Source organism: Staurois parvus, unplaced genomic scaffold (genome assembly GCF_062004578.1).
Source record: "Staurois parvus isolate SC_StPar_1 unplaced genomic scaffold, SC_StPar_1.0 ptg000578l, whole genome shotgun sequence".
In the NCBI taxonomy this organism is placed as follows: Eukaryota; Metazoa; Chordata; class Amphibia; order Anura; family Ranidae; genus Staurois; species Staurois parvus.
This window is the reverse complement of record NW_028318374.1, coordinates 6,640,943-6,668,833: the sequence shown is the minus strand read 5'-3', so window position 1 is coordinate 6,668,833 and position 27,891 is coordinate 6,640,943. Positions and strand designations below refer to the sequence as shown.

Below are 27,891 nucleotides of genomic sequence, written 5' to 3'. Positions count from 1 at the left end.
TGCAAATGTCAGAGCAAGAGCAATAATTTTAGTGCCAGGCCTCCTGTGTAAATCCAAACTGATAACCTGTTAAGGCTTTTAAAACGTCACCTATGGATATTTTTAGGTACCATAGTTTGGCGCTATTCCACCGGCGTATGCAATTTTTAACTGAATTGCCCTGGACTGGAACTGGTTAAACACACCTAAAACACACTGTGATTTTTGACACTGACCCTAATCAGATCAAGCCCTGATCTAGCTTTATCTTTTTCTTTTCTTTTTTTGATTGTTTCTTTTTTTACACACCAATTTTTTTTTTACATGTTTTTCTTCGGACTAGAGGAAAAATGACAATATATTTTCTCTATTCAGAGTAGAGAGACAGTACAGGGGTGGGTTTTACTGAGTGATTTATTGAGTGATCACCGTGATAGCCAATCGTAGGCTATCACAGTGATCATGTGATTGATAGCCCGTTCTCCTGGCTCCAGGTTGTTAGTACGAGACCGGGAGCTGTTGCTGACAGCTTGCTTATCATGCTGGGAGTCCACGTCCAGCACAAATGCTGAGTTTGTATATGTAGTGCCCAGGAAGAAGGCCCATTTCTGCAGCACCACGTATTTGTGTGAGTTCAGTGTAAATGAGTTTCATAATCTGAATGCTGGTTTTCCTACAGCTAGAATGATACCATAACGCCAGCTATTTTTCTGCTTTTCTACAGGCCCTGTAGTTTAAATTTTATACAGATCATCTACAGAAAGGTTCTGCTTATTGCGTGGGCGTTGTATAGCGTACAGGCACTATTACTATTTATAGAGGCACAGTGTACAGGGTAGCTTGGTTTACCCATTTTGGAATGTGATGGGGGGGAAAAAGCTGGAGCCATGGCCTATAAACCACAGTCTGGAACATCATATGCCAGGCAGTGTGAAGATTAGCAGTTACAGAAATTACACTAACCTCTTTGATCCTAGTCTACAGATTTCTTGCTTCTTTGTACTGTTCCATGCAAGCCTGTATTTTGCCCCATAACTGTCTGTAGTGGGTTCGACATTAGTGGGGTCAGAGGTGAAGAGAAGCTGAGGAATGCACATAATCCCTATTATGATGTAAATCTAGTAGAAGCAAGGGCGGACTGACCATTTGGAAACTTGGGCACTGCCCGAGGGCCCGGGGTCAGTAGGGGGCCCCATGAGATGCCCCTGGTACCTTTTTCATAGGCTTTTTTGAGTTTGGGCAAGGACACAGGGGCCCCATGATCCCCTATTGCCCGGGGGGCCCCATGAGCTGTCAGTCTGCCCCTGCCCTAAGGCCCTGTTCACACTTTAAGGTGGTTTTCGGCTCGAAGCTCAGAATGCTCAACAAGGAAAATCCCATTAATTTCAATGGCCCCTGTTTACATTTGAGCATTTTGTCACTTGTAGCCAGGGCTGGTGCTACTACTAGGGGAACTAGGCAGCCACCTAGGGTGCAGCCACAGCTGTTGGTTTCTCTACTCTCCACCATGTCCAGATGTAGGGCTTAGCAGTATTTAGATATTGAATTGAAGAACATTCTGGTAGATTAATTGGCTTCTAAATTGTCAAACATTGCCCTAGTGCAGGGGTGGGCAACTGTGGCCCTCCAGCTGTTAGTGAACTACAAGTCCCATCATAAATTTGCCTTTGGGAGTCATGCTTGTAACTGTCAGTTTTGCAATGCCTCTTGGGACTTGCAGTTCTACAACAGCTGGAGGGCCACAGTTGCCCACCCCTGCCCTAGTACGGACCCAATTCCAAAAAAGTTGGGACAATGTGTAAACTCTACATAAATATATAATGCAATGATTTGCAAATCTCATAAACCTACGTTTTATTCACAATAGAAAATTGAAAAATATTCAAACTGAGAAAATGTTAAATTTTAAGTAAAAAATAAGGTAATATTGAAACTGATGGCAGCAACACGTCTCAAAACAGTTGGGAGAGGGCAAAATTAAGGTTGGCAAAGCAGTTGGTACAAACAAGGAAGAACACTCGTGACACTTAAAGTGACTCCTCCTAAACCCACACTCGTGAGAAACCAACACTTCAACTTGTGATTTGTGCAAAAGTCCAAAAACAGTGTCACCATTCAAATGTAGTTAAATACCATTACCCTCTTTCAATATAAAAAGGCATAAGACTCCTCCAGGGTAATCCGTGACTTCCCCTTTCCTGAAGTGCCCAATCCGGACTTCCCCGCTCCTCATAAGGGTCTTATGAAAAAGGCGGAAATGACGAAACGCGCCAGAGCGTCAAACCGGAAGGAGCGGCGCGGCCATCTTGGATTCAGTCATACGAACTGTGGGAGAGGATGGACGCTTATTTTTACCTAATGTAAGCTTTAAAATAAAATTACGGATTTCTTTTTATATACTCCAATTAGTATTGTCTTCTCTGCCCTTCCGAGGAGCGGGGAAGTCCGGATTGGGCACTTCAGGAAAGGAGAAGTCACGGATTACCCTGGAGGAGTCTTATGCCTTTTTATATTGAAAGAGGGTAATGGTATATTATCCTGCAAGAGTGGTGGCACTACTTATATTTGATGCATGTGATCACGAGTAGTTTGATGTGGATTAACATGGAATGGTTGTGAAGTTTCATTATCCATGAGAGGGTAATGGTATTTAACTACATTTGAATGGTGACACTGTTTTTGGACTTTTGCACAAATCACAAGTTGAAGTGTTGGTTTCTCACAAGTTTGGGTTTAGGAGGAGTCACTTTAAGTGTCACGAGTGTTTTTGTTTTGCTTTAAAGATAATGCACTATATTTAGTTTATTTTTTTTTGAGGTATCTTGGATTGAAAAGCAACGAACTGGATTGGTTTTCAACACTTGGAAGAGTACTTTGTGTGGACCTTTGCCTGGACACTTATACATACATATACAATATTGTAATAATTTTATTATTTTATGTATGAGGGTAGATGATGGGAGTGTGTTAGAGGGATTACAGAAAAGGTTTTATTTTTTTTATTTTGCACTTTCAAGGGTGAGAGTGGTACTTTTTTGTAGGGATACATAGAGTTTTATATATTTGTATTTACAAACAAGGAAGAGCTGGAAGAATATTTTGCAGCTAATTAGGATAAGACAATGTCTTTTTCATGGAAGTTCTTGCATATTTCAGCAGGGCAATGCTAAACTGCTTCTATGACAACAGTATGGCTTTGTAGTGGAGTAGTCCGGGGGCTTAACTGGCCTTCCTGCAGTCCAGACCTTTTACCAATTGAAACATAATATAATATTAAAACAGAATGCAATTATTTGCAAATTTCATAAACCCGTATCTTATTAACAATAGAAAATAGAAAACACATTAAATGTTTAAAATGAGAAAATTTATTATTTTAAGAAAAAAAAAAAAGGGCATTTTGAAATTGATGGCAGCAACACGTCTCAGAAAAGACCTCCCCTCTTCTTTTTACAACTCACTGTAAACGTAAACGTGAACAAAAGCAAACAAGGGCGCACTCTCATGGAGCTCGGAAGAAGGGGGTTTATCTCCTGAAACGCGTCAGCTTATCCCTACGTAGGGCACAGTATTGCATTGGACTGTTATTGAAGACCGTGACGTGGCTCTGTGGCTTACGTATGTATTTGCAAATGTGTGCTAACTAAACCCGTTATAAACGCATATTGTTAGGTTAATTCGGTTGTTAGCAAGCTGGCTGGCAAGTTGTCCAAGAACATTGTTCTCTCCCCTTCATTCGCTATGTGATGCCTGTTTATGTGTCCTTGCTATATAAGCCAGTTATAGACTTGGGCGGTGGCCATCTTTTTATTTGCATGTTATTGTGGACCACCTGTTCTGTTTTTATCCTCTTTGGTTTGTGAGTATATATATCTATATGTTTTTTTCAATAAATACGTGGTGTACCACGGTAATGCACGATGAGAGTGCGCCCCTGTTTGCTTTTGTTCACCAGTACCCAGATTTCCCGATCTTTGAAGGGCGGCACCTCACCGTTTTGGCATTCCGAATACCATTTAGTCTGCATGAAGATTTGAGCGCTGGTTACATTTGTTCTTTTGGTAACTCTCTGTAAACGTCTGGGAACTGGAGACTAGTTGCTGAAGTTTTGGGAGAGGAATGCTGTCACATTCTTGCCTGATATATATAACCGATTATCAGTCCTGGGTCTTCTTTGTCGTATTTTTCAATTCAAGATGCTGACCAGGCCTCTTTTTGTGATACAACACTGCATTACTTTGACTATTACGCGGTCATGCAACGCTGCACCCAAATGAAATTTACGTCATTATTTTCCTACAAATAGAGCTTTCTTTTGGTGGTATTTAATCGCCTGTGCGGTTTTTATTTTTTGCACTATAAACAAAAAAAAGGCTGTCCATTTTGAAAAAAAACAATATTTTTGACTTTTTCTATTAAACAGGTCCAGTAAAAAGATTTAAATCAAATGTCATAAATTTCGGCCAAAATGTATTCTGCTCCATGTCTTTGCTAATAAAATCCCAATACGTGTAAACTATTTGGATTACGTGAAAGTTATAGTCTTTACAAATGGTGCTGTGTATATATACTGGAAATTTTTTTTTTCTGTACTTGTAATGGTGGCGATCAGCAACTTATAGCGGGACTGCGGCAGGCATTCTGACACTGGGGGGAACTGACGTGGTGTCACTGACATCCCCAGTGACACCAATATATTGATCAGTGCTAATTAAAAGCACTGACACCGTACTAATGGCACTGGGCAGGAAGAGGTTAACGTGGGGTGTTCAAAGGGTTAACTGTGTGCTGTCTTACTGTGTGCTGTGTGTGTTTGTGCTTTACACTGTAAGCACACTGCACAAAGCAGTGTGCAGGAGCTGCAGGGGAGAGATCTGTGTTGTTTATACACAGGTCTCTCCTCCGTCTGTAATACTCGGAGGTCGGCTGGGACCCAGTGATTGACAGCCGAGGCCACGAATGGCGGTGCAGGTAGGACGCACATGCATCCCCTATCTGGAACTGCAAAATCACGTGTGTATATATATACATGATTTTGCGCGCCCCTGCCACCCTGTAGCAGTACATCTATTATAGGGCGGCGTGGAAGCAGTTAAAGATCTGGAATGCAGACAGGCTGCTTGAGCACAGTTTTGCCTCAAAACAAAGTGTTTTTAACACTACTACAATCGCTCACTAATACACGGATTAGGCTTAATAAATATTAAAGCAAAACATGATTTATTCAATAAGTTCTGTTAGTATAATAACATAAGAATTGTCAGAATTGCAAATCATATTTAGATCATATTATAGCAAGAATAAAGCATCAATACATCACCGGATATTGTAGCATCACCCGTTGCCCAACGATTGGGGGACTCTCAGCAATCAGCAAAGGGGAAATCCGGGAAATCACCGCAAGGCAAGTCTGCCGCGTCTTCAATGAGTCCCAAATTCCCCTAGAATCTCCCGTCTTTTATATACATAATTTGCAGTGTCCTTGTTTACTGCCATGCGCAGTAAACTCTATTTGTGTAACTATTTTGACTATGAACCTTAACTTGTTCGACTATAGATCTTGTAACTATAAATCCTTGACTGATTGCAACTGCACATCTGGTAACTATGAATCATAGATCTAGCCTTGATAGATCTTAACAATGTCCTTGTCTTATTATTCTAAACTCTAGTTACCCCTCCACTGATATATCCTACTAAAATTATGGCAATTGAGTGTCAATCATCCTTCACACATACATTCTATACACCCATGTCACATATGTATCACAAGCACCCGGACTTTTCTACTACAAAGCCATTCTGTTGTCATAGATGTAGCATGCGGTTTAGAATTGTCCTGCTGAAATATGCAAGGCCTTCTCTGAAAAAGAAATCTGAACCTAGGCTTAGCTGCACTTTGTTCTTCCAGCTCTTCCTTGTTAGTACCACTTACTTTGCTAGCTGTTTTGTTGCCCTGTCCCAACTTTTTTGAGACCTGTTGCTGCCATCAATTTCACAATTACCTTATTTTTTTCTTAAATAGTAATTAAATTAATAATATTGCTACATTTGCTTTAACCGCTTGCCGCCCTGCCACTGTGTTTATACGTGTGCAGGGCGGCAGTGGAGCGCAAAACCACGTTTAAAAACGGGTTCCGCGCTCCCGACACTTTCGCGGGCAGGGGGCGCGCGCGCGCGCGCCCGCCGACCCGCGGGTGATCCGATTCGATCCAGGAGGGATCAATCATTAGATTTCAGCCAGTGATTTCTGGCTGAAATCGGATGATCGGTCCCTGTCCTATCCTGTCCTGTGTTGATATTTACACAGGGCAGGATATGATGTCATTCTTCTCTGCCTGGACACATTCCGTTCCAGACAGAGAAGAAGAGACATTTAAACGTGAGTAAAACACTACACTAACAGTTAGAACACACTCTAGGACACATTTAACCCCCTGATTGCCCCCCCCCAGTTAACCCTTCACTGCCCTGTCACCAGTGTACCTGATCAGTGAAGCGATTTTTATTGATCACTGTATCAGTGTCGCTGGCGACTTCCAATAGTGCTAGCGCCCCTCCCAGATAGCGCCAGTTTGCCCCCCAGTACACCAATAAAGCCATTTAACCCCTTAATTTCCCCCCCCCACCCCCCCAGTTAACCCCTTAACTGCCCTGTCACCAGTGTCACTGATCAGTGAAGCGATTTTTACTGATCACTGTATCAGTGTCGCTGGCGACTTCCGATAGTGTTAGCGCCCCTCCCAGATAGCGCCAGATTGCCCACTAATACACCAGTAGTCCCGTCTAACCCCTTGATCGCCCCCCCCCCCCCCCCCTGAGTTGACCCCTTCACTGCCCTCTCACCAGTGTCACTGATCAGTGAACCAATTTTTACTGATCACTGTATCAGTGTCGCTGGCGACTTCCGTTAGTGTTAGCGCCCCTCCCAGATAGCGCCAGATTGCCCGCTAATACACCAGTAGTCCCGTCTAACCCCTTGATCGCCCCCCCCCTCCCCGAGTTGACCCCTTCACTGCCCTGTCACCAGTGTCACTGATCAGTGAACCAATTTTTACTGATCACTGTATCAGTGTCGCTGGCGACTTCCGTTAGTGTTAGCGCCCCTCCCAGATAGCGCCAGATTGCCCGCTAATACACCAGTGATCCCGTCTAACCCCTTGATCGCCCCCCCCCTCCCCCCTGAGTTGACCCCTTCACTGCCCTGTCACCAGTGTCACTGCTCAGTGAACCAATTTTTACTGATCACTGTATCAGTGTCGCTAGCGACTTCCAATAGTGTTAGCGCCCCTCCCAGATAGCACCAGTTTGCCCGCTAGTACACAGATAATCACATTTGACCCCTTGATTGCCAGGAACACGCTTACTTGCACGCTAAACCTTCATTGCTAGTATAGTGTCTGATTGGATCAATATCTTTGATCAGATCAGCGCTATACCAGCATTCACATTACTTTAGTATCCCCAAAAACGCAGTGTTAGCGGGATCAGCCCCAACACCTGCCAGCACCTGCGTTTAGCCCCTACGCCCCCCCCTTCTCCCCCGGCAAGTGCAGTGTCAGTAGATAACTGTCACTTGATACATATTACACACAAAACCGCAGTGTTCACAGAATCAGGCCTGATATCTGTTAGCACTTGTCGGTAAATTTTTTGTAGCAGTTCAAGCAGTCCCTGACAGCCAGGTGCTCTTTTTCCCGTGAGTCGCACTAGGTACCTGTAAATTTAGTGGCCAAAATGTCTAAGCAAAGGTACACTAGTGAAGAGGCCTATAGGATTCTGAGCATGTCAAGTGAGAGCGAAGGGGAAGACTCACTGGCAGAATCAGGCTCAGAATACGAACCTATAGACAGCAGCGGCACCCTGACAGCTAGCTCAGGCGACGAGGAAGTGGTCCCTGCTAAGGTCAGGCGTACCCGATCCCATTCACAGGTTGCTGAGGTGGTACAAATGCATGATGACTCTCATATGCAGCAGAGTGCCAGTACTAGTGCCGCAGTATCTTTTGGTGAACTGGCGAGCACCAGCGGCCTAGTACGTCCTGGTCGTAGGCATACCAGCACTGCAGTATCACTTGGTGACGTGGCGAGTCCCATAAGTGCAGTACAAGCTGGTGCGGTGGCGAGCACAAGTAGTGTCCCGCGGCCACCAAGAATTCGCAGACAGGCCCGTAGAGCCCCTAGTGTCCTTCCGGATGTGCTTGCAAATCCCGATTGGCAGCCCACAAATTCTGCAGCACCCGTACTTCCCCCATTCACTGCCCAACCCGGAATTCAGGTGGAAACAGCAAATTTAAATACTCCCCTTAATTTTTTTGAGCTGTTTTTCACAGAAGATCTTTATGCATTGATTGTGGATCAAAGCAATTTATATGCACGCCAATTTATCGCCGCCAACCCAAATTCAAACCTTGCCAGACCATTCGCATGGAAACCCATTACGGTTTCCGAATTTAAAGTTTTTTTGGGCCTAACCCTCAACATGGGCATTAATGATAAAAATCAGTTGCGGTTGTATTGGTCCACCGACCCTCTTGTTCACATGCCCGTGTTCTCTGCTGCCATGGCCAGGCATAGATATGAGAGTATAATGCGTTTTATGCACTTCTACGACAACTCACTCAGTCGTCCTCGGGGTGACCCTGAATTTGACCGGCTCCACAAAATTCGGCCCCTCGTAAATCACTTTAACCAAAAATTTGCAGATGTGTATACTCCCCAGAAAAACATCTGCATCGATGAGTCCCTCATTCAATATTCTGGCCGCCTTGTAATCAAACAATATCTCCCCAGCAAGCGTGCCAGATATGGGATCAAGATGTATAAGACCTGTGAGAGGGCAACAGGCTATACATGTAAGTTTCGGATTTACGAGGGAAAAGATAGTTACTTGGAGCCCCCCGGATGCCCAGACTACATGGGGAGCAGTGGCAAGATAGTTTGGGACTTGGCGTCATCCTATTTCCACATGGGGTACCACTTATACGTGGACAATTTTTATTCAAGCGTGCCACTATTTAGACATTTGTTCAATTTGGGAATTTGCACATGTGGCACTGTGCGATCTAATCGCCGAGGCTTCCCCCAACGGCTTGTAAATACCCGTCTTAAAAAGGGGGAAAAAGCCTGCTTGAGAAATGAAGAATTGCTCGCAGTGAAGTGGAAGGACAAACGGGATGTTTACCTCCTGTCTTCCATTCATGCAGATACGACCGTCCAAATTACCACGGCAACTGGTGTTGTTGAGAAGCCCCTCTGTGTCCACGATTATAACCTTAACATGGGAGGGGTGGACTTCAATGACCAGATGATGCAGCCGTATTTAGTTTCCCGAAAATCCAAACGCTGGTACATAAAAGTGTCAGTTTATTTATTTCAATTGGCTCTATATAATGCTTTTGTTCTCTATAAAGCAACTGGACATAGTGGATCATACCTAAATTTCCAGTTAGAGAACATCAGGGCCCTTTTGTATCCAGAAGGTGCTGTGCCCCAAATCCCTCTCCCAGATGCAGTTAGCCGTCTGCATGAGAGACATTTTCTCGATACCATTCCTGGTACCCCAACCCAAAGAAGACCCCAAAAAAGATGTCGTGTCTGCAGCAAACGTGGAATTAGGCGTGACAGCCGCTATTGTTGTCCCTCCTGTCCTGGCCAACCTGGCCTCTGCATCAAGCCCTGCTTCCGCCTCTACCATACACTAGTGAACTATTAGTATAGGGTACAGCACGGCACAGATCAGGGCACATTTACACAGGGTCTCAAAAGATGTTCGGTAGTCAGGAAACTGGCTATCGCATTTGGAGAGACCCTACCAGCTGTTTAAATGTTTGAAGTTTGGAAAAAAAAGTTAAAAAAAATAAAAAAAATAAATAAAAGTACAAATACCCCCCCAAAAAATAAAAAAATGTAAAAACCAAAAATAGTTATAGTTTTTTTTGTTGTTGTCATTTTTGTGATTGTTCGACTTTCACTGGTTTATTGTTGTTTTATTGTTAACCATTTCTGTTTGCAGGAATGCTTTCAGCTGCAGCGCTGACCTGTTTATTCTGACAGCAACAGGAACTTGCTCTCAGAATAGACATAAGTCAGCGTGAGCAGCGCTGTTGGATGAGATTTTTCATCCGCAGTTATAAAAAACAGAATATATGCCAAAGCATGGGGGCCTGGGGTGGCCTGTGGGTGGATGGCCCCTATGCTTCGGCATATATATTTTATATTTGTTGGCACATTTCATGTGTGCCCACCATTAGAAGTGGGTGGATTGAGGGAGGTTTCTAATGGTGGGCATACCACCACACACTTTTCCTTATAAAGTTGTTTTATTGAGTTTATGTTTTATTGTTAACCATTGTTGATTTTTTTGCAGGAACGTCAAACTGCAGCACTGACCTGTTTATTCTGACAGCAACAGGGTCTTGCTTTCAGAATAGACATAAGTAGGTGTGTGCAGTGCTGTCGGATGAGATTTTTCATCCGCAGTTAAAAAAAAGAGAATATATGCCAAAGCATGGGGGCCTGGGGTGGCCACTGGGTGGATGGCCCCTATGCTTCGGCATATATATTTTATATTTGTTGGCACATTTCATATGTGCCCACCATTAGAAGTGGGTGGATTGAGGGAGGTTTCTAATGGTGGGCATACCACCACACACTTTTCATTATAAAGTTGTTGAGTTTATGTTTTATTGTTAACCCTTGTTGATTTCTTTGCAGGAACGTCAAACTGCAGCACTGACCTGTTTATTCTGACAGCAACAGGGTCTTGCTTTCAGAATAGACATAAGTAGGTGTGTGCAGTGCTGTCGGATGAGATTTTTCATCCGCAGTTAAAAAAAAGAGAATATATGCCAAAGCATGGGGGCCTGGGGTGGCCACTGGGTGGATGGCCCCTATGCTTCGGCATATATATTTTATATTTGTTGGCACATTTCATATGTGCCCACCATTAGAAGTGGGTGGATTGAGGGAGGTTTCTAATGGTGGGCATACCACCACACACTTTTCATTATAAAGTTGTTGAGTTTATGTTTTATTGTTAACCCTTGTTGATTTCTTTGCAGGAACGTCAAACTGCAGCACTGACCTGTTTATTCTGACAGCAACAGGGTCTTGCTTTCAGAATAGACATAAGTAGGTGTGTGCAGTGCTGTCGGATGAGATTTTTCATCCGCAGTTAAAAAAAAGAAAATATATGCCAAAGCATGGGGGCCTGGGGTGGCCAGTGGGTGGATGGCCCCCATGCTTCGGCATATATATTTTATATTTGTTGGCACATTTCATATGTGCCCACCATTAGAAGTGGGTGGATTGAGGGAGGTTTCTAATGGTGGGCATACCACACACTTTTTCTGGCAGAGATTTCTTCTCTTTTTTTTCATTCAGCCCACAGGCTGCATAAAGAAAAAAAGAACATAGCATATACACCCAACAAGGACCAGTGACGTACTGGTACATCACTGGACTTTGAATGGTTATACCAGGGTGATGCCTGCAGCTGCAGGCATCATCCTGGTTTTATTTTTTTCAGCCGGAAATGGGCTTTCATGTAAAAGCATTCCTAGTGGTTAATTAGCTGCAGAATTGCCTTTACAAGCAGCGGGAGAAAATGGCCCCCCCTCCCCCTCCCTGAGATTTGCTTTCCAAAAAGGGGTCATTTGGGGGTGTTTGTTCTATCCTGGTATTTTAGCACCTCAAGAGATGTGATGGGCGGTCAGAAAGTAAAAGCTGTGTAAATTTCAAATTATCTATACCATAGTTTGTAGACGCTATAACGTTCACACAAAGCAATCAATATACACTTATTGGGATTTTTTTTACCAAAAACATGTAGCAGAATACATTTTGGCTTAAATTTATGACTAACTTTGAGTTTACGATATATTTTTTATAGCTGAAAGTAGAAAAAATTGGTTTTTTTTCAAGATTTTCGTGTTTTTTTGTTTATAGCGCCAAAAATAAAAAGCGCACAGGTGATCAAATACCACCAAAAGAAAGCTCTATTTGTGTGAAAAAAAGGACGTAAATTTCGATTGGGTACAGCATTGCATGACCGCGCAATTATCATTTGAATTAGTGCAGCGCTGTATAGCAAAAAAAGGCATAAATTACAGTATCTATACCATAGTTTGTAGACGCTATAACGTTCACACAAAGCAATCAATATACACTTATTGGGATTTTTTTTACCAAAAACATGTAGCAGAATACATTTTGGCTGAAATTTATGACTAACTTTGAGTTTACGATATATTTTTTATAGCTGAAAGTAGAAAAAATTGTTTTTTTTTCAAGATTTTCGTGTTTTTTTGTTTATAGCGCCAAAAATAAAAAGCGCACAGGTGATCAAATACCACCAAAAGAAAGCTCTATTTGTGTGAAAAAAAGGACGTAAATTTCGATTGGGTACAGCATTGCATGACCGCGCAATTATCATTTGAATTAGTGCAGCGCTGTATAGCAAAAAAAGGCATAAATTACAGTATCTATACCATAGTTTGTAGACGCTATAACGTTCACACAAAGCAATCAATATACACTTATTGGGATTTTTTTTACCAAAAACATGTAGCAGAATACATTTTGGCTTAAATTTATGACTAACTTTGAGTTTACGATATATTTTTTATAGCTGAAAGTAGAAAAAATTGTTTTTTTTTCAAGATTTTCGTGTTTTTTTGTTTATAGCGCCAAAAATAAAAAGCGCACAGGTGATCAAATACCACCAAAAGAAAGCTCTATTTGTGTGAAAAAAAGGACGTAAATTTCGATTGGGTACAGCATTGCATGACCGCGCAATTATCATTTGAATTAGTGCAGCGCTGTATAGCAAAAAAAGGCATAAATTACAGTATCTATACCATAGTTTGTAGACGCTATAACGTTCACACAAAGCAATCAATATACACTTATTGGGATTTTTTTTACCAAAAACATGTAGCAGAATACATTTTGGCTGAAATTTATGACTAACTTTGAGTTTACGATATATTTTTTATAGCTGAAAGTAGAAAAAATTGTTTTTTTTTCAAGATTTTCGTGTTTTTTTGTTTATAGCGCCAAAAATAAAAAGCGCACAGGTGATCAAATACCACCAAAAGAAAGCTCTATTTGTGTGAAAAAAAGGACGTAAATTTTGATTAGGTACAGCATTGCATGACCGCGCAATTATCATTTGAATTAGTGCAGCGCTGTATAGCAAAAAAAGGCATAAATTACAGTATCTATACCATAGTTTGTAGACGCTATAACGTTCACACAAAGCAATCAATATACACTTCTTGGGATTTTTTTTACCAAAAACATGTAGCAGAATACATTTTGGCTTAAATTTATGACTAACTTTGAGTTTACGATATATTTTTTATAGCTGAAAGTAGAAAAAATTGGTTTTTTTTCAAGATTTTCGTGTTTTTTTTGTTTATAGCGCCGAAAATAAAAAGCGCACAGGTGATCAAATACCACCAAAAGAAAGCTCCATTTGTGTGAAGAAAAGGACGTAAATTTTGTTTGGGTACAGCATTGCATGACCGCGCAATTATCATTTGAATTAGTGCAGCGCCAAACAGCAAAAAAAGGCCTGGTCATTAAGGGGGGTAAATCCTCTGGGGCTCAAGTGGTTAATAAATTAAAGTATAACCAAAAGCAAACATTTTTTTTTTCTTTTTTTATTTTCGGATAGAGTGGAGAGGGATTAGAACACCTTTCAACACCTGTTTTTATTGCTGTCTTTGCCCCCATTAGGAAAATTCACCCTCTGTATTGTCATGATTATTATCGAACGTGAAAGTAAAAGAGAATCTCACATTTTGAGTTGTCCCCAAGTGGTTCCCAGAGGGGAATAGGGACACTAGTTTTGGTGACAGATTACCTCACTTTGGAGGGATTTCTTTTCACTTCCTGTTTCGGCTATGGGACAGGAAATGAAGGGAAATCTCCCCAATGGGACATGGATGGCAAAAAAACCCCCACAGGGGTCATAACCCTCCCTTACTGTATCCAAAATGGGTAAAAAAAAGTTTTGGCCTTAACTCTAATTTAAGTAAGAGTGATGTTTTCAGCAATAGGTTCAGGTGAATCCAGCTTATATTCATGTGTAGAAAAGACAGACAATACAGCAATTCAGTGTTCCCAGTGAATATTTAGAGAAGCCACATGGGCTGGTGACTACAGCAATATAAGTAGTGAGGCAGCAGTTTGTGGGTTCTCCTGGATAGCAATAATTTCTGGTGAGCAGTCAGATCTTTTTGACTCCTAAGGAAAAATCTGGGGTAGAGCTGTTTTTCAAATCATATATGTTTAGTAAATATGCTTTTGAATGGTTTCCAATGTATTTTGAATATCATGTTAATTATTATGATTTATCTTCTTGCAGATATTGAGTATACACCTGAAACGCTTTAGGCATGAACTTATGTTTTCTACTAAAATCGGTACTCACGTATCATTCCCGCTGGAGGGTTTGGACCTGCAGCCTTTCCTTGCTAAGGACAGCCCAAGCCAGATCGTCACCTATGACCTTTTGTCTGTAATCTGTCATCATGGCACTGCCAGCAGTAAGTACTTTTAGATAGGATTGGATGCATCCTGTTGTCTTGAGTAAAGCCCTTGCGAATATTGTCTTCTTGTAACCTTCAATTAAATCATTGTCCAGGTGGCCACTATATTGCTTACTGCCGCAACAACCTGAATAACCTCTGGTATGAATTTGATGACCAGAGTGTCACCGAAGTGTCTGAAGCTACCGTGCAGAATGCTGAAGCCTATGTGCTTTTCTACAGGTAAGTAGTTCATTTTTGTTAACCACTTCAAGTCTGGACACTTTCACCCCCTTCCTGTCCAGGCCAATTTTCAGCTTTCAGCGCTATCACACTTTGAATGACAATTGCGCGGTCATACAACACTGTATCCACAGGAATTTTTTTTAGCACTTTTTTGAGACAGATAAAACTTTATTTTGGTGGTATTTATTCACCACTGGGATTTTTATTTTTTTTTGCTATATAAATGAAAAAGTCCAAAAATTTTGAAAAAAAGTATTTTTCTTATAACATTTTGCAAATAAATAATCTTCATAAATCTTGGCCAACATTTATTCAGATATCTTTTTAGTAAAAAAAAAAAATAACCCAAATTAGTTTATAACCAAAAACTATAATTTAAAAAAAAAAATGTTTTTACATTTTTATTTTATATTTTGATATTATTATTTGTTTTTTTTAACATACTGTCACCCTAGCAGTTCAGTGTCACCATAGTGCAGTGTTTCTCAACTCCAGTCCTCATGGACCCCCAACAGGTCATGTTTTCAGGATTTCCATTATTTTGCACAGGTGATTTGATCAGTTTCACTGCCTTAGTAATTACCACAGCTGTTTCATCTGAGGGAAATCCTGAAAACATGACCTGTTGGGGGTCCATGAGGACTGGAGTTGAGAAACACTGCCATAGTGACACTGTACTACTTGCGGAGGGTGATGAAGATTTTTTTTTTTTTTTTATTGTTACACTGATTGCTTTTACACCCATAAAGGCTGTAAAAGCAATCATTTCTCCTTCTCTCTGGCTGCATTCTTGCATCCATTGAGAAATACTGTGTGAGCTGTGATTGGTCACAGCTTGTCACATGGTACAAGGCTGTTGTGAATAGCCTTGTACCATGTGATCTCTGTGATTATTCACAGATTTCACACGTAGTAAGCAATGATGTCAGAAGTGACATCTTGCTTATACCTATTCATGTGATCACTGATTGGCCTATCAGTGATCACATGATTGGGACCTCACACAGAGGTCCCGTACAGCGATCGGTGTTCGTCCGGACACAGCGGGCATCAGATCGCGGTGCTGCGCACTCCCAGTCCAAAATGGCGGGCGCCGTTTATGAACGGCAACCCGCCCCTACACTGCCACCATTCGGCCGTTTATATACAACGGCCGGATGGGAAGTGGTTAAAGGGATCCTGTCACCACAGAGCCTGCCCTGTAAAAGAAGCCTATCTATACATACCTTTCTAGCGGCCTGTGTCTTGAAATTCCATCATCTCACTGCTACCTGGCTGCTACAGGGGTGCTCACAGGAACATGTGATAACATATTGTGTATTTTCATGTAATGTGCCTGGTTTCCCAACCGAATGGATCTGGTATAGCTCCGCTGTAGAAAGAGATTTCTTCTTAAGAGGTATAGAGGCTCTAGGATGCGTCCTTCCTGAACAAAAAAAGAAAACCCAAAAGTAGGAATGCCTAAACTTCAAACATATTATAGGGGGCAGCATATAAACAGGTTTAGGGTATTACCTGAATCAAAACCAATGCAAAAAAAATAATTTTATCTTCAATACCCAAATTTATTATTTAAAGTAGAACTAAGCTAAACTTTTTTTATTTCATTTGGAATAGAGTAAGGGATGTTTTTTTTTTTTACCATCTGTGTCCCAACAAGCAGATTTTCCTTCACTTCCTGTCCCATAGCCAGAACAGGAAGTGAGAGGAAACTACTCCAAAGTGAGGGAATCCTGGGGTGTCACCAGAACTAGTGTCCTCATTTGGGAAATTACCCCTCTCTATCTGTTCTGGGAGCAAGCCAAAGTTGGGAATTTTCTTTTGCTTCCACTTTTGATGATAATGGTAAACATGACAAACAGACGGTTAATCTCTCCTATGGAAGGTGTAGACAGGTGTAAAAAACTGACAGGTGTTCTAATCCCTATCCACTCAGGAGGCCAATCCAGAGGTTAACTGTGTGCCTAGTGGGTAATGTGTGCTGCTTTTACTCACAGGACAGGCTACTTTTTCTCCTTGACCTCAGAGTTGGTTTCAAGAAACGGCTAGATCTCTGTTCTGTGCTGTGTGTTTGTAAACACAGAACCTTGTGCTGTGATTGGCCACAACCGATCAGCAGGTATAAAGCCCACAACCATTGGCTGTAGCCTGATGGCAAACTCGTGCTGTGTCCAATCACAGTACAGGTCAGCAGTGGGTGTGCGCACTTGTGTCCAAAACCCAGAAATAAGGCGCGACGTATGGGTATGTCTCTTACCCTGTAGCTGCCACCCGCTAGCAGTAAATCTGCTATTATCATGCAGCAAGTGGTTAAATTCTAGGCTACTGAAAAAATATTAAAATGTTAGTCACTCCAGTATATTGAAAACTTTATCCCAAAAGAACCGAACATGTATAAACTTACAGTATGTCCAGTGAACAAACCGAACAGTGCCTAAATGGTTAGCACTTCCGCTTGGCAGCACCAGAGTTTGAATCCCAACCACGTCACCACCTCCCTGGCTCACATTGGCTGATTTGGAAAGAATTTATTTGCAAATTATGGTGGAAAATAAGAATTTGGTCACCTACAAACAAGCAAGATTTCTGGCTCTCACAGACCTGTACCTTCTTCTTTAAGAGGCTCCTCTGTCCTGCACTCATTACCTGTATCAAAGGCACCTGTTTGAACTTGTTATCAGTATAAAAGACATCTGTCCACAACCTCAAACAGTCACACTCCAAACTCCACTATGGGGAAGACTAAAGAGTTGTCGAAAGACACCAGAAACAAAATTGTAGACCTGCACCAGGCTGGGAAGACTGAATCTGCAATAGGCAAGCAGCTTGGTGTGAACAAATCAACTGTGGGAGCAATAATTAGAAAATGGAAGACATACAAGACCACTGATAATCTCCCTCGATCTGGGGCTCCACGCAAGATCTCACCCCGTGGGGTCAAAATGATCACAAGAACGGTGAGCAAAAATCCCAGGACCACATGGGGGGACCTAGTGAATGACCTGCAGAGAGCTGCGACCAACGTAACAAAGGCTACCATCAGTAACACACTACGCCGCCAGGGACTCAGATCCTGCAGTGCCAGACATGTCCCCTTGCTTAAGCCAGTACATATCCGGGCCCGTCTGAAGTTTGCTAGAGAGCATTTGGATGATCCAGAAGAGGATTGGGAGAATGTCATATGGTCAGATGAAACCAAAATAGAACTGTTTGGTAGAAACACAACTCGTCGTGTTTGGAGGAGAGAGACTGCTGAGTTGCATCCAAAGAACACCATACCTACTGTGAAGCATGGGGGTGGCAACATCATGCTTTGGGGCTGTTTCTCCGCAAAGGGACCAGGACGACTGATCCATGTACAGGATAGAATGAATGGGGCCATGTATTGTGAGATTTTGAGTGCAAACCTCCTTCCATCAGCAAGGGCACTGAAGATGAAACATGGCTGGGTCTTCCAACATGACAATGATCCCAAACATACCGCCCGGGCAACGAAGGAGTGGCTTCGTAAGAAGCATTTCAAAGTCCTGGAGTGGCCTAGCCAGTCTCCAGATCTCAACCCCATAGAAAACCTTTGGAGGGAGTTGAAAGTTCGTGTTGCCCAGCAACAGCCCCAAAACATTACTGCTCTAGAGGAGATCCGCATGGAGGAATGGGCCAACATACCCGCAACAGTGTGTGCCAACCTTGTGAAGACTTACAGGAAACATTTGACCTCTGTCATTGCCAACAAAGGATATATAACAAAGTATTGAGATGAACTTTTGATATTGACCAAATACTTATTTTCCACCATAATTTTCAAATCAATTCTTTCCTAATCAGCCAATGTGATTGTCTGGATTTGTTTTCTCATTTTGTCTCTCGTAGTTGAGGTCTACCTATGATGCCAATTACAGGCCTCTCTCATCTTTTTAAGTGGGGGAACTTGCACAATTGGTGGCTGACTAAATACTTTTTTGAGAGAGAGAGAGAGAATATGAATTGACGGCATTATATAAGTACTTGTAATGAATACAAATAAATAAACATATGATGTCCCAGTACTTGTGTATTGTTTATCGCAAATATTAGGCTTGCATGAATTTGCGTGGATTGTTGCCTAGTGCATTCAGCAAAAGCAGTGAAAAATATGCAGTAAATGAAAGAATGTTGTATCAAAGGTCTGTTGCAGTGCATGCATGCACTTCACATAGGTGATACTAAGCTGGATATAATATGGTCCCTGGAGGGTAGTATGCAGAAAATTCCAGTTATATAGCAATAGGTACCCACCTGTGCAGTCTGGAAGTTAAATTAAGACACACTGTAATGTGTAGGACAATCATAGATTAGTATACGTATGAGAACTAAGTGCACATGCAAGAAAAGCTTAACGCAAACAATGCAAAAAATCATCTAATTGAATAGCCTTATAGCCCAAATGCAACATGTTATTAATATACTGTATATTCTTAGACTTGCATTGTGCAAAACAAGAGTGGTGGCACCCTTCCTCAGCCTTAGAGACAACTAGATGAAGACCTGTGATGTGAGTCTATATCCCTGAATGTATATGAAGGCTCTATATGCTTTCAGGGGCTATTGAATGGAATCGTCACACCTAGGGGAATATTTACTTAAACTGGTGCGCTCAGAATCTGGTGCAGCTGTGCGTGGGAGCCAATCAGCTTCTAACTTCAGCTTGTTCAATTAAGCTTTGGTAATAAGCCCCCATTCACATTGGGTGTGACTTGGCATGCGATTTGCAAATCGTACGCCAAGTCGCACCCTATTGTCCGCTACTAGAGCAGTCATATTGGTGAGGTTCCAACTTGGTCGGAGCCACACCGATTTCTAAAGTAGTTTCTAAAGTAGTAAATGCACTACTTTTGTTGCGATTTGCATAGACATCTGTGTCAGATGTCTTGCAAATCGCAATGAAATTGGCAGGTCACCCGATTTTGACTTCACTGTAAGTCGCACAATTTCAAAATCGGCCGGGGGGTAAAACCTGGAAGCTGATTGATTTATATGCAGAGCTGCACCAGATTTTGCACTCTCCAGTTTTACCCTAGGTAAACACCTAAGTGTTTTCTGCAGAAATGCACTACAGTCCATTTAACATGGTTTCCTATGGGGCAGGTTCACATCTCCGCATTTTCACCCGGTGCGTTTTTTGGAAAGGGTCCTGGTTCTATAGACATCCATGGAAACGCTGCAGAAAAGCATGTAGTGCATTTTTGTTGCATTCTTGTTGCGTTTTTGACACATTTTGCATTTAAATCTGCCTAGCAACAAGAATTTTTTTTTAAAATATTTTTAAAAACCCCACAAAACACAGGTGCAAAAACACAGAACGCAATGCAGAAACAGGTAGAATACAAACTGCTTATGTGTGTACCTAGCCTTAGTAAATAGCCCCCACAGTGTGCAGAAAAAAATGGTAACAATTCTTCCTCAGCGGAAAACATCTGATCATACCAGTATGCAGTCCAGAATATATTGTGTTTGACATATTGTATTGTGTCTTCTTTCCCTAATGCCGGCATCTTCAGTGTGGGTACCCCGCTGTGACAGTGTGCGGCTTCACAGCCCGGTGCCCACTGCGCATGCGTGAGAAGCGCTGTGCTTTGTGAATGGCTCCGTAGTCTTCTGGGACCTGTCACGTGTCCCAGAACACTACGGGGGGTAGGACAACTTCTGCTTCTGATCGCCTAGGCCAGTGGTCGGCAAGCCGCGGCTCGCGAGCCACATGCGGCTCTTTACAAACTTAAATGCGGCTCTTCTGTGTGCCGGGCGCCCGCTCCCCTCCCCCCTCTCGGGCGGCCGCCCCCTCCCCTCCCTCCTCTCCCCGCCCCAAAAGTCAGGACTCTGCAGCTGTCAGGATGTAGGCGGGGCAGCCAGGATGTAGGCGGGGCAGCGTGACGAACTCCTCTCCTCTCACAGTCCGCCCTGAAGACCAGAACGGCGCGGGAACACGGCGAGAAGAATTGACACGGGGGACTTACTATATGGGGGATGAATTACTATATGGGGGATGAATTACTATCGGGGATGAATTACTATATGGGGGATGAATTACTATATGGGGGATGAATTACTATGGGGGATGAATTACTATATGGGGGATGAATTACTATGGGGGATGAATTACTATATGGGGGATGAATTACTATGGGGGATGAATTATTATGGGGGATGAATTACTATATGGGGAATGAATTACTATGGGGAATGAATTACTATGGGGGATGAATTACTATGGGGGATGAATTACTATATGGGGGATGAATTACTATATGAGGGATGAATTACTATATGGGGGATGAATTACTATAGGGGGGATGAATTACTATAGGGGGGATGAATTACTATAGGGGGGATGGATTACTATATGGGGGATGAATTACTATAGGGGGGATGAATTACTATGGGGGATGAATTACTATATGGGGGATGAATTACTATATGGGGAATGAATTACTATAGGGGGGATGAATTACTATGGGGGATGAATTACTATATGGGGGATGAATTACTATATGGGGGATAAATTACTATATGGGGGATGAATTAATATGGGGAATGAATTACTCTATGGGGGATGAATTACTATATGGGGGATGAATTACTATGGGGGATGAATTACTATATGGGGGATGAATTACTATATGGGGGATGAATTACTATGGGGGATGAATTGCTATGGGGGATGAATTGCTATATGGGGGATTAATTACTATGGGGGATGAATTACTATATGGGGGATGAATTACTATATGGGGGATGAATTACTATATGGGGGATGAATTACTATATGGGGGATGAATTACTATGGGGGATGAATTACTATGGGGGATGAATTACTATATGGGGGATGAATTACTATATGGGGGATGAATTACTATATGGGGGATGAATTACTATGGGGGATGAATTACTATATGGGGGATGAATTACTATGGGGGATGAATTACTATGGGGGATGAATTACTATATGGGGGATGAATTACTATATGGGGGATGTATTTTCAGTTTTAAAAATGTGGCTCTCAAAATAAATTTCAATCGTGGTTTTGGCGAGATTTGGCTCAGTTGATAAAAAACGTTGCCCACCACTGGCCTAGGCAATCGCAGCGCAAGTGGGAGCGGGTACCTGTCAAATTCGGGTACCCCCTCCCCCCTGCTCCCCAAAGGTGTCAATCCATAATGGGGAGCGGGGAACAAATGCTTAAAGTGGAACTTCCCCTTTTGAGTGGAGCTCCGCTTTAACTTTTTTGAGTATAGATCTATGTTTGTCCCAAGCATGTTTGAATCCACTTACTGTTGACTGACTCACTGCCTCTGCTGGAAATCCTATTCCAAGCATCATCTACCATTTAATGGATCTGGCACAATTCTGCTGTAAGAAGGAAATGCCGCGTTCTCTGCTTGCAGTATCACTATCCTCACTATTGCTTTGTTTTGTTTTCCTCCCAGGAAGTCAAGTGAAGATGCTCAGAAAGAGAGGAGAAGGGTGACCAGCCTCCTAAACCTCACAGAGCCCAGTCTTCTGCAGTTCTACGTCTCTCGCCAGTGGCTCAATAAATTTAAGACATTTGCTGAACCTGGCCCCATATCCAATAATGATTTCCTATGTGTGCACGGGGGTAAGTCATTGCTTTAAAGGTGCATCTTTTCTTGCAGCTCTGGGATCTTGGTTTCAGTTCCACACAAAGTGTTGGCTTTAAAGGTGCATCTTTTCTTGCAGCTCTGGGATCTTGGTTTCAGTTCCACACAAAGTGTTTTGGACTAGGTCACCTACAGACCATTTACCGTGATCTACCAGTGAGCCAAATTAATATAGAATTACGTGCACGTGGAAGCAAGACACTGACACTGTTGCAGTTTGCCAACTTCCTACAATTCTGTTTTATTGAGGAACTAACAGTATCATTTATAGGGCTTATGATGCAGGCAAAGCATATACATTGATTGGGTGAATAGTCCACTGGGTTTCTGCGTGTTCTTCCATCCGTGTTGATATCTTCCAATCATTGTCCCCAAAAAGACTCATTCCCTTTTATGGGGGTTGTTTACATTAAAAGATACTTTTCTCCTAATGAGTCACCTAGTGTGAGACTCCGGATGAAGGCGCCATCTTAATTATCATCATTGTTCTGTCAACCTATATCTGATTGTTTACTTAAGAGAGTAAGGAATTTAAAGAGCAAGAAGCAGAAAGTAGCAAGACTATAAAATTGTCATTTTACTGATCATCTAATAGAACGTGGACTGTCTATCACAATCCACTACAAAAGGATACTTGTTTTTACAGTCTGTTTGCATTTTCGTGGCTCTGATATTGTTACCTAATGGCATTCTCTTAGGTTGTTTGTTGTCTGAATAGACAGGCTCTGAAGTAAGAAAATGTGAAAAAATTATTGTAAATGAAGTCTAGAAAGTTTGTCCAATCCTGCAGAGTCAATTTTGCTTGATGCTGATTTATCGGGGTCACCTGACAATGTACCGTGTTTGATTCTTTCTTTGGTTATTTCCTAGGTGTTCCCCCACGTAAGGCTGGCCTGATAGAGGACCTTGTGGTGATGCTTCCTCAGAATATATGGGACCATTTATATAGTAGGTTAGTGCTATATTAATTACCATAAGCTGAAAAAGTGCTAAAAAGACTCAGGGGGAAAGGATAAATACTCAGGTGTATATTTTGTGTGTAAACTCTTATTACTTCTTATAAACTTTTGTTGAACTGGCTTTGTGTTCTAGATAATTAGCCATCACTTTTCTCCACAGCAGTTAAAGTAGAACAAAGCCTAAAATGTGATCTTTTACGAAGTTTCCTTACATCAAAAAGACTGCTCTCTCTGATTCCACAAAGCCTCCTGCAATGTCAGATACATACTTATTGGTCCTGCCAGCTAAACAGTTGGTGTATCGCTTCTCATATCTAAGCGAATTCACAGGTTGCAGGATACAGTGTTTGCTGCTGGTGGATATAGCTACCGGCAGTGATCCAACTTAAAAAACCCAATAGGTTGGTTATACTCTATCATATGTACTGCGAGGCAAACAAGTTGTTTGCTTTGGGCAGCATTTTTTTTTGGGGGGGGGGGGGAGGGGGGGTTTGGGCGACGCCACCCCCCGGCAGAAGATCAGAAGCTGCTCTTTAATTAATTAGGAGAAGAACCGCCAGACAGATCACTGTGTTCTGGGGAGTCCGGTGCCACTGCCTCCTGTAGTGTTTTCACCCTGCAGCAGCGCCCGACAACGAGAGCGATGACTAGGAGGAATAAAGAAGAGGCCGGGGCTTTGTCCTGGTGCAGCCAAGATGGCGCCGATCTTCTTCCCCCTCATGCTCCTAGGGATAGAAGCCGGGAGGCTGCAGCCAGACTAGAGCATTTCTCCTGGGTGCCTGATGAGGAGCAGCAGAGGCAATTGGGGTCTGTTTCTACTATGGAGCCATTGGATTTGAAGGATCCCCTTACTGTTGATGAGTTCAAAACAGACAAACTGCTTGCTAGTAAGGGAGAGGAAAGGTCATTACAGCCTGCTATATCTTGACAGGACAGACACCTGCTATACTATAACTTACCCCTACCCTCCACCCCAGTGACCCCATCCTGTGCCCTGCTGACCCCATCTCCTGCCCCACTGACCCCATCCCCTGCCCTACTGATCCCTGTTCTATACCCTGTATCCTGCTGACCCCATCCCCTGCTCTGCTGACCCTTCCCTATGTCCCGCTGACCCCATCCTCTGCCCCGCTGACCCTTCCCCATGTCCCGCTGACCCCATCGTCTGCCCCATTGACCACATATGTGGCACTCTTATCTCAGGGTCTGATGAGGAAGCTGCAGCTGTTCACTGTGAATGGTTGTAGCTTCCTCATCAGACCCTAAGGCAAGAATGGTTTACCACGGGCAGGGTGAGACAAATTTAGATGGGGGAGGGGGGGGGGTGATATTTGTCTTGCCTAGGGCACCACAAACCAAAAATACACCACTGGTTGTACTCAAGTGGATCAATTAATTGACTTCAGTACCACCAGTCTGCCCATAGATGGATCGAAATTCGTCTGGTTTCTGTTGAACAGGTCAAATTTTGATCCATCTATGGATGACTTTAGTGTATAGAGGAAGTCTTTAGATTGGCTTTTAACCTCCCTGGAGGTATTCCCGAGTGTAGCTCGGGGTAAAGTTTCAGCACCACAAGCGGTAACCCCGAGCTACACTCGGGAATACCCTGCAGTGTTGCTCCGGGATCTCTTCCTCACTTACCTTGTCCTGCGCTCCCGCGATGTCCCTCCTGCAGTGTCCCCGGCAATGTCCTCCGGCCGATGCCGGCATCTGTCTTCTGGGTTCCGTTCCCTGCGACGTCAGGACGAATGGGGAAGGAACGGCGGGAAATTTAAAAATGTGAAAAAGTGACATTCACTAAATACACTAAAATCACATAGTAAAACATTACTGTATCAAACCATTTCACATACATTTTGTCCCGAGTGCTTTGTCCGGCGCCCTGCCTACATTTTTACTGTTCTTTCTGCCTGGAAACTGAGAAACGTCCATGGCGTCCAAGAAGCGTCCCTTTAGGTCAAAAGCAGTTATATACCAGCTAGAGAACAGCGATAGTAAATCAGAACCACTTGCAGAATTGAGTGATAATGATTCGTGGGGGAAATTCGCCATCAGACACTGAAAATGATTTTGCGACTTTGCTCAGCGATGTGCGAACTTGGCGCTATATTTCTAATTTCAGTGTTTTTGGTTTGATTATATTATTGAATTAAATATATTAATATTATATTATTTTTTATGCTTATTTATTAAATTATAATTTATGATTTCGTGTTTCAAATTTTATCATACCCGGGATGTTTACTAGACTCTTGTTCGGACAGATTTCAGTGAGCTATTCCTAAAAATTACAGGCCTACAATAAAAAACTACATATTTCCATGCAAAAAAATGTATCGATTTGAGCACAGAAATATGGACAATCAGATCGCTAGGGAGGTTAATGAAGAAGAAAAAAAAAATTTTTTTAATGCACACACTTACAAATTGCAAATTAAAAATGATGCATACACATTTGCAAATCTGTGTTACATTTTACTTTATTCAAATTTTTGTAATACATATGACATCTTGCAGAGTCTTTCGTAAACTTCCTCAACATTAGTGGAAGGTGATGCTACTGTTTGAGGGAAGTGATGCAATCATTCCCTTGCAGGATGTTCTCTATAGGAACTATTTTAATTCTTTGCCAGGAGTTGGCCTGTAATGGGTCAGTTCTGTGCACGCCCTAATCCTTCCTTTCCCCCCTTTTTTTTTTAATATGCCACCTCTTTTTTCTTTTTTTTATTAAATGCAGCTTGTCAATCAAATGAGTTAGGAAAACATAGGGAAGACCTCAGAGGAGCTACATTGTGTGTACAGTGGTGATGTCTGTGCTCTGCCTCTTATATATAAAATATTTGCTGTGCAGATGTCTTAAAGTGGGCGTTCAGTCAAAATCTAACGATTACGGAAACCTGGATCCAGCCCACTGACTCTACCTCCCCTGCTGCACTCTCCTACGGAGGTCTCACCTGGACCCACTCACCCAGGCCCAACGGTCGTAAAGGTGGTGGGGTTGGTCTGCTCCTGTCACCGCAGAGCACCTTCCGAGTCCTCCCAAACCCCCTCTCCCTATCCTTCTCCTCCTTCGAGGCCCACTGCGTCCGACTATTCTCCCCAACCCCCCTGAAGATTGCTGTGATATACCAGCCTCCTGGATCCATAGTCCGCTTCCTGGATGACTTCTCCTCCTGGCTACCCTTCTTTCTCTCCTCTGAGCTACCCACCATCATCCTTGGGGATTTCAACATTCCTGTCAACCTCGACAACCCGGACACAGCCCGTCTCCTCCACTTAACATCCTCCTTTGCACTTGCACAGTGCATACAATCCACCACCCACTCCAACGGTAATATCCTTGATCTCGTCTTCTCCAACCGCTGCGCTCCCCACAACCTCACTAACACCCCCTTCCCTCTCTCTGACCACAACCTGATTACCTTCTCTATCTCCTCATCCTCCAACACCTACCCCTCCAAATGTTACACTACTACCAGCCGTAACCTCCGCAACCTTAACCCTGCCTCCCTCCACTCTGCAGCTGATCAACTCCACGACCGCATCCTCCCCCTGTCCTGCCCTGACTTGGCTATGACCGCGTACAACAACGCGCTCTCAACAGCCCTTGACTCACTAGCACCTTTAACCACATGAAACATCAGACCCCGACTGCTCCAGCCCTGGCAGACTGATCACACCAAAACCCTCAAACGACACAGTCGTGCCCTGGAGCGACTATGGCGCAAAACCAAATCCCAACAAGCCTTCACCCGCTACAAATCTGCCTTCCACACCTACACCTCCTCCCTCCATGCTGCCAAACAAGCCTACTTCCTGACCCTCATCAAGGCCCTCTCCTCCAATCCTCGCCGACTCTTCTCTGCCTTCAACTCTCTACTCTCTCCACCCCCACCTCCACCCAGCACCTCACTCACTGCCCTTGAGATTGCCAATCACTTCAAAAACAAGATTGACACAATTCGCAAGGACATTGCCGCAACTCACACGCCCTCTCAACCCGTCCCCTCTCACACAGCTACCCCCTTATCCCCCCTCCCCCTCGACATAACCCGCAGGGACTTCGTCGCTGCTCAAACTCTCTCCAACCCCCTTCACCCTCACTCCGCTACCCCCTCATCACCCCTCTCCCACGGCCCCACCACTGCTCTGACCTCATCTTCCACCCCACCCTACATTCCTCATACTGAAGCCCCCCCAACACTCCGCACCTTTGACCTTACTACCATCGAGGAAGTCTCCAAGATCCTCTCTGATGCCCGCCTCACCACCTGCCCCCTCGACCCTATCCCCTCACAACTCCTACGACCTCCCTCCCCCTCCATCCTACGCTCTCTCACCCACATCTTCAATCTCTCCCTCTCCTCAGGCACTTTCCCCTCCCTTCTGAAACATGCACACATCACCCCCATACTTAAAAAGCCCTCCCTGGACCCCAGAGGCCAGAGTACTTGGTGTCATTCTGGACTCCAACCTATCCTTCCAGCCCCAAGTCCAATCTTTAACAAACTCGTG

General features: G+C 43.2%; 1 protein-coding gene across 1 annotated transcript in view; it reads left to right on the top strand.

Annotated features, from left to right (window-relative positions):
* USP33 (ubiquitin specific peptidase 33) overlaps nt 1-27,891 on the top strand; it is a 151,952-nt gene that overhangs the window by 85,314 nt on the left and 38,747 nt on the right. The window contains exons 17-20 of the mRNA XM_089692189.1: nt 14,353-14,533; nt 14,632-14,758; nt 22,223-22,392; nt 23,285-23,366. Coding sequence (XP_089548315.1) covers nt 14,353-14,533; nt 14,632-14,758; nt 22,223-22,392; nt 23,285-23,366 — 560 coding nt within the window. The remainder of the gene's footprint in view (nt 1-14,352; nt 14,534-14,631; nt 14,759-22,222; nt 22,393-23,284; nt 23,367-27,891) is intronic.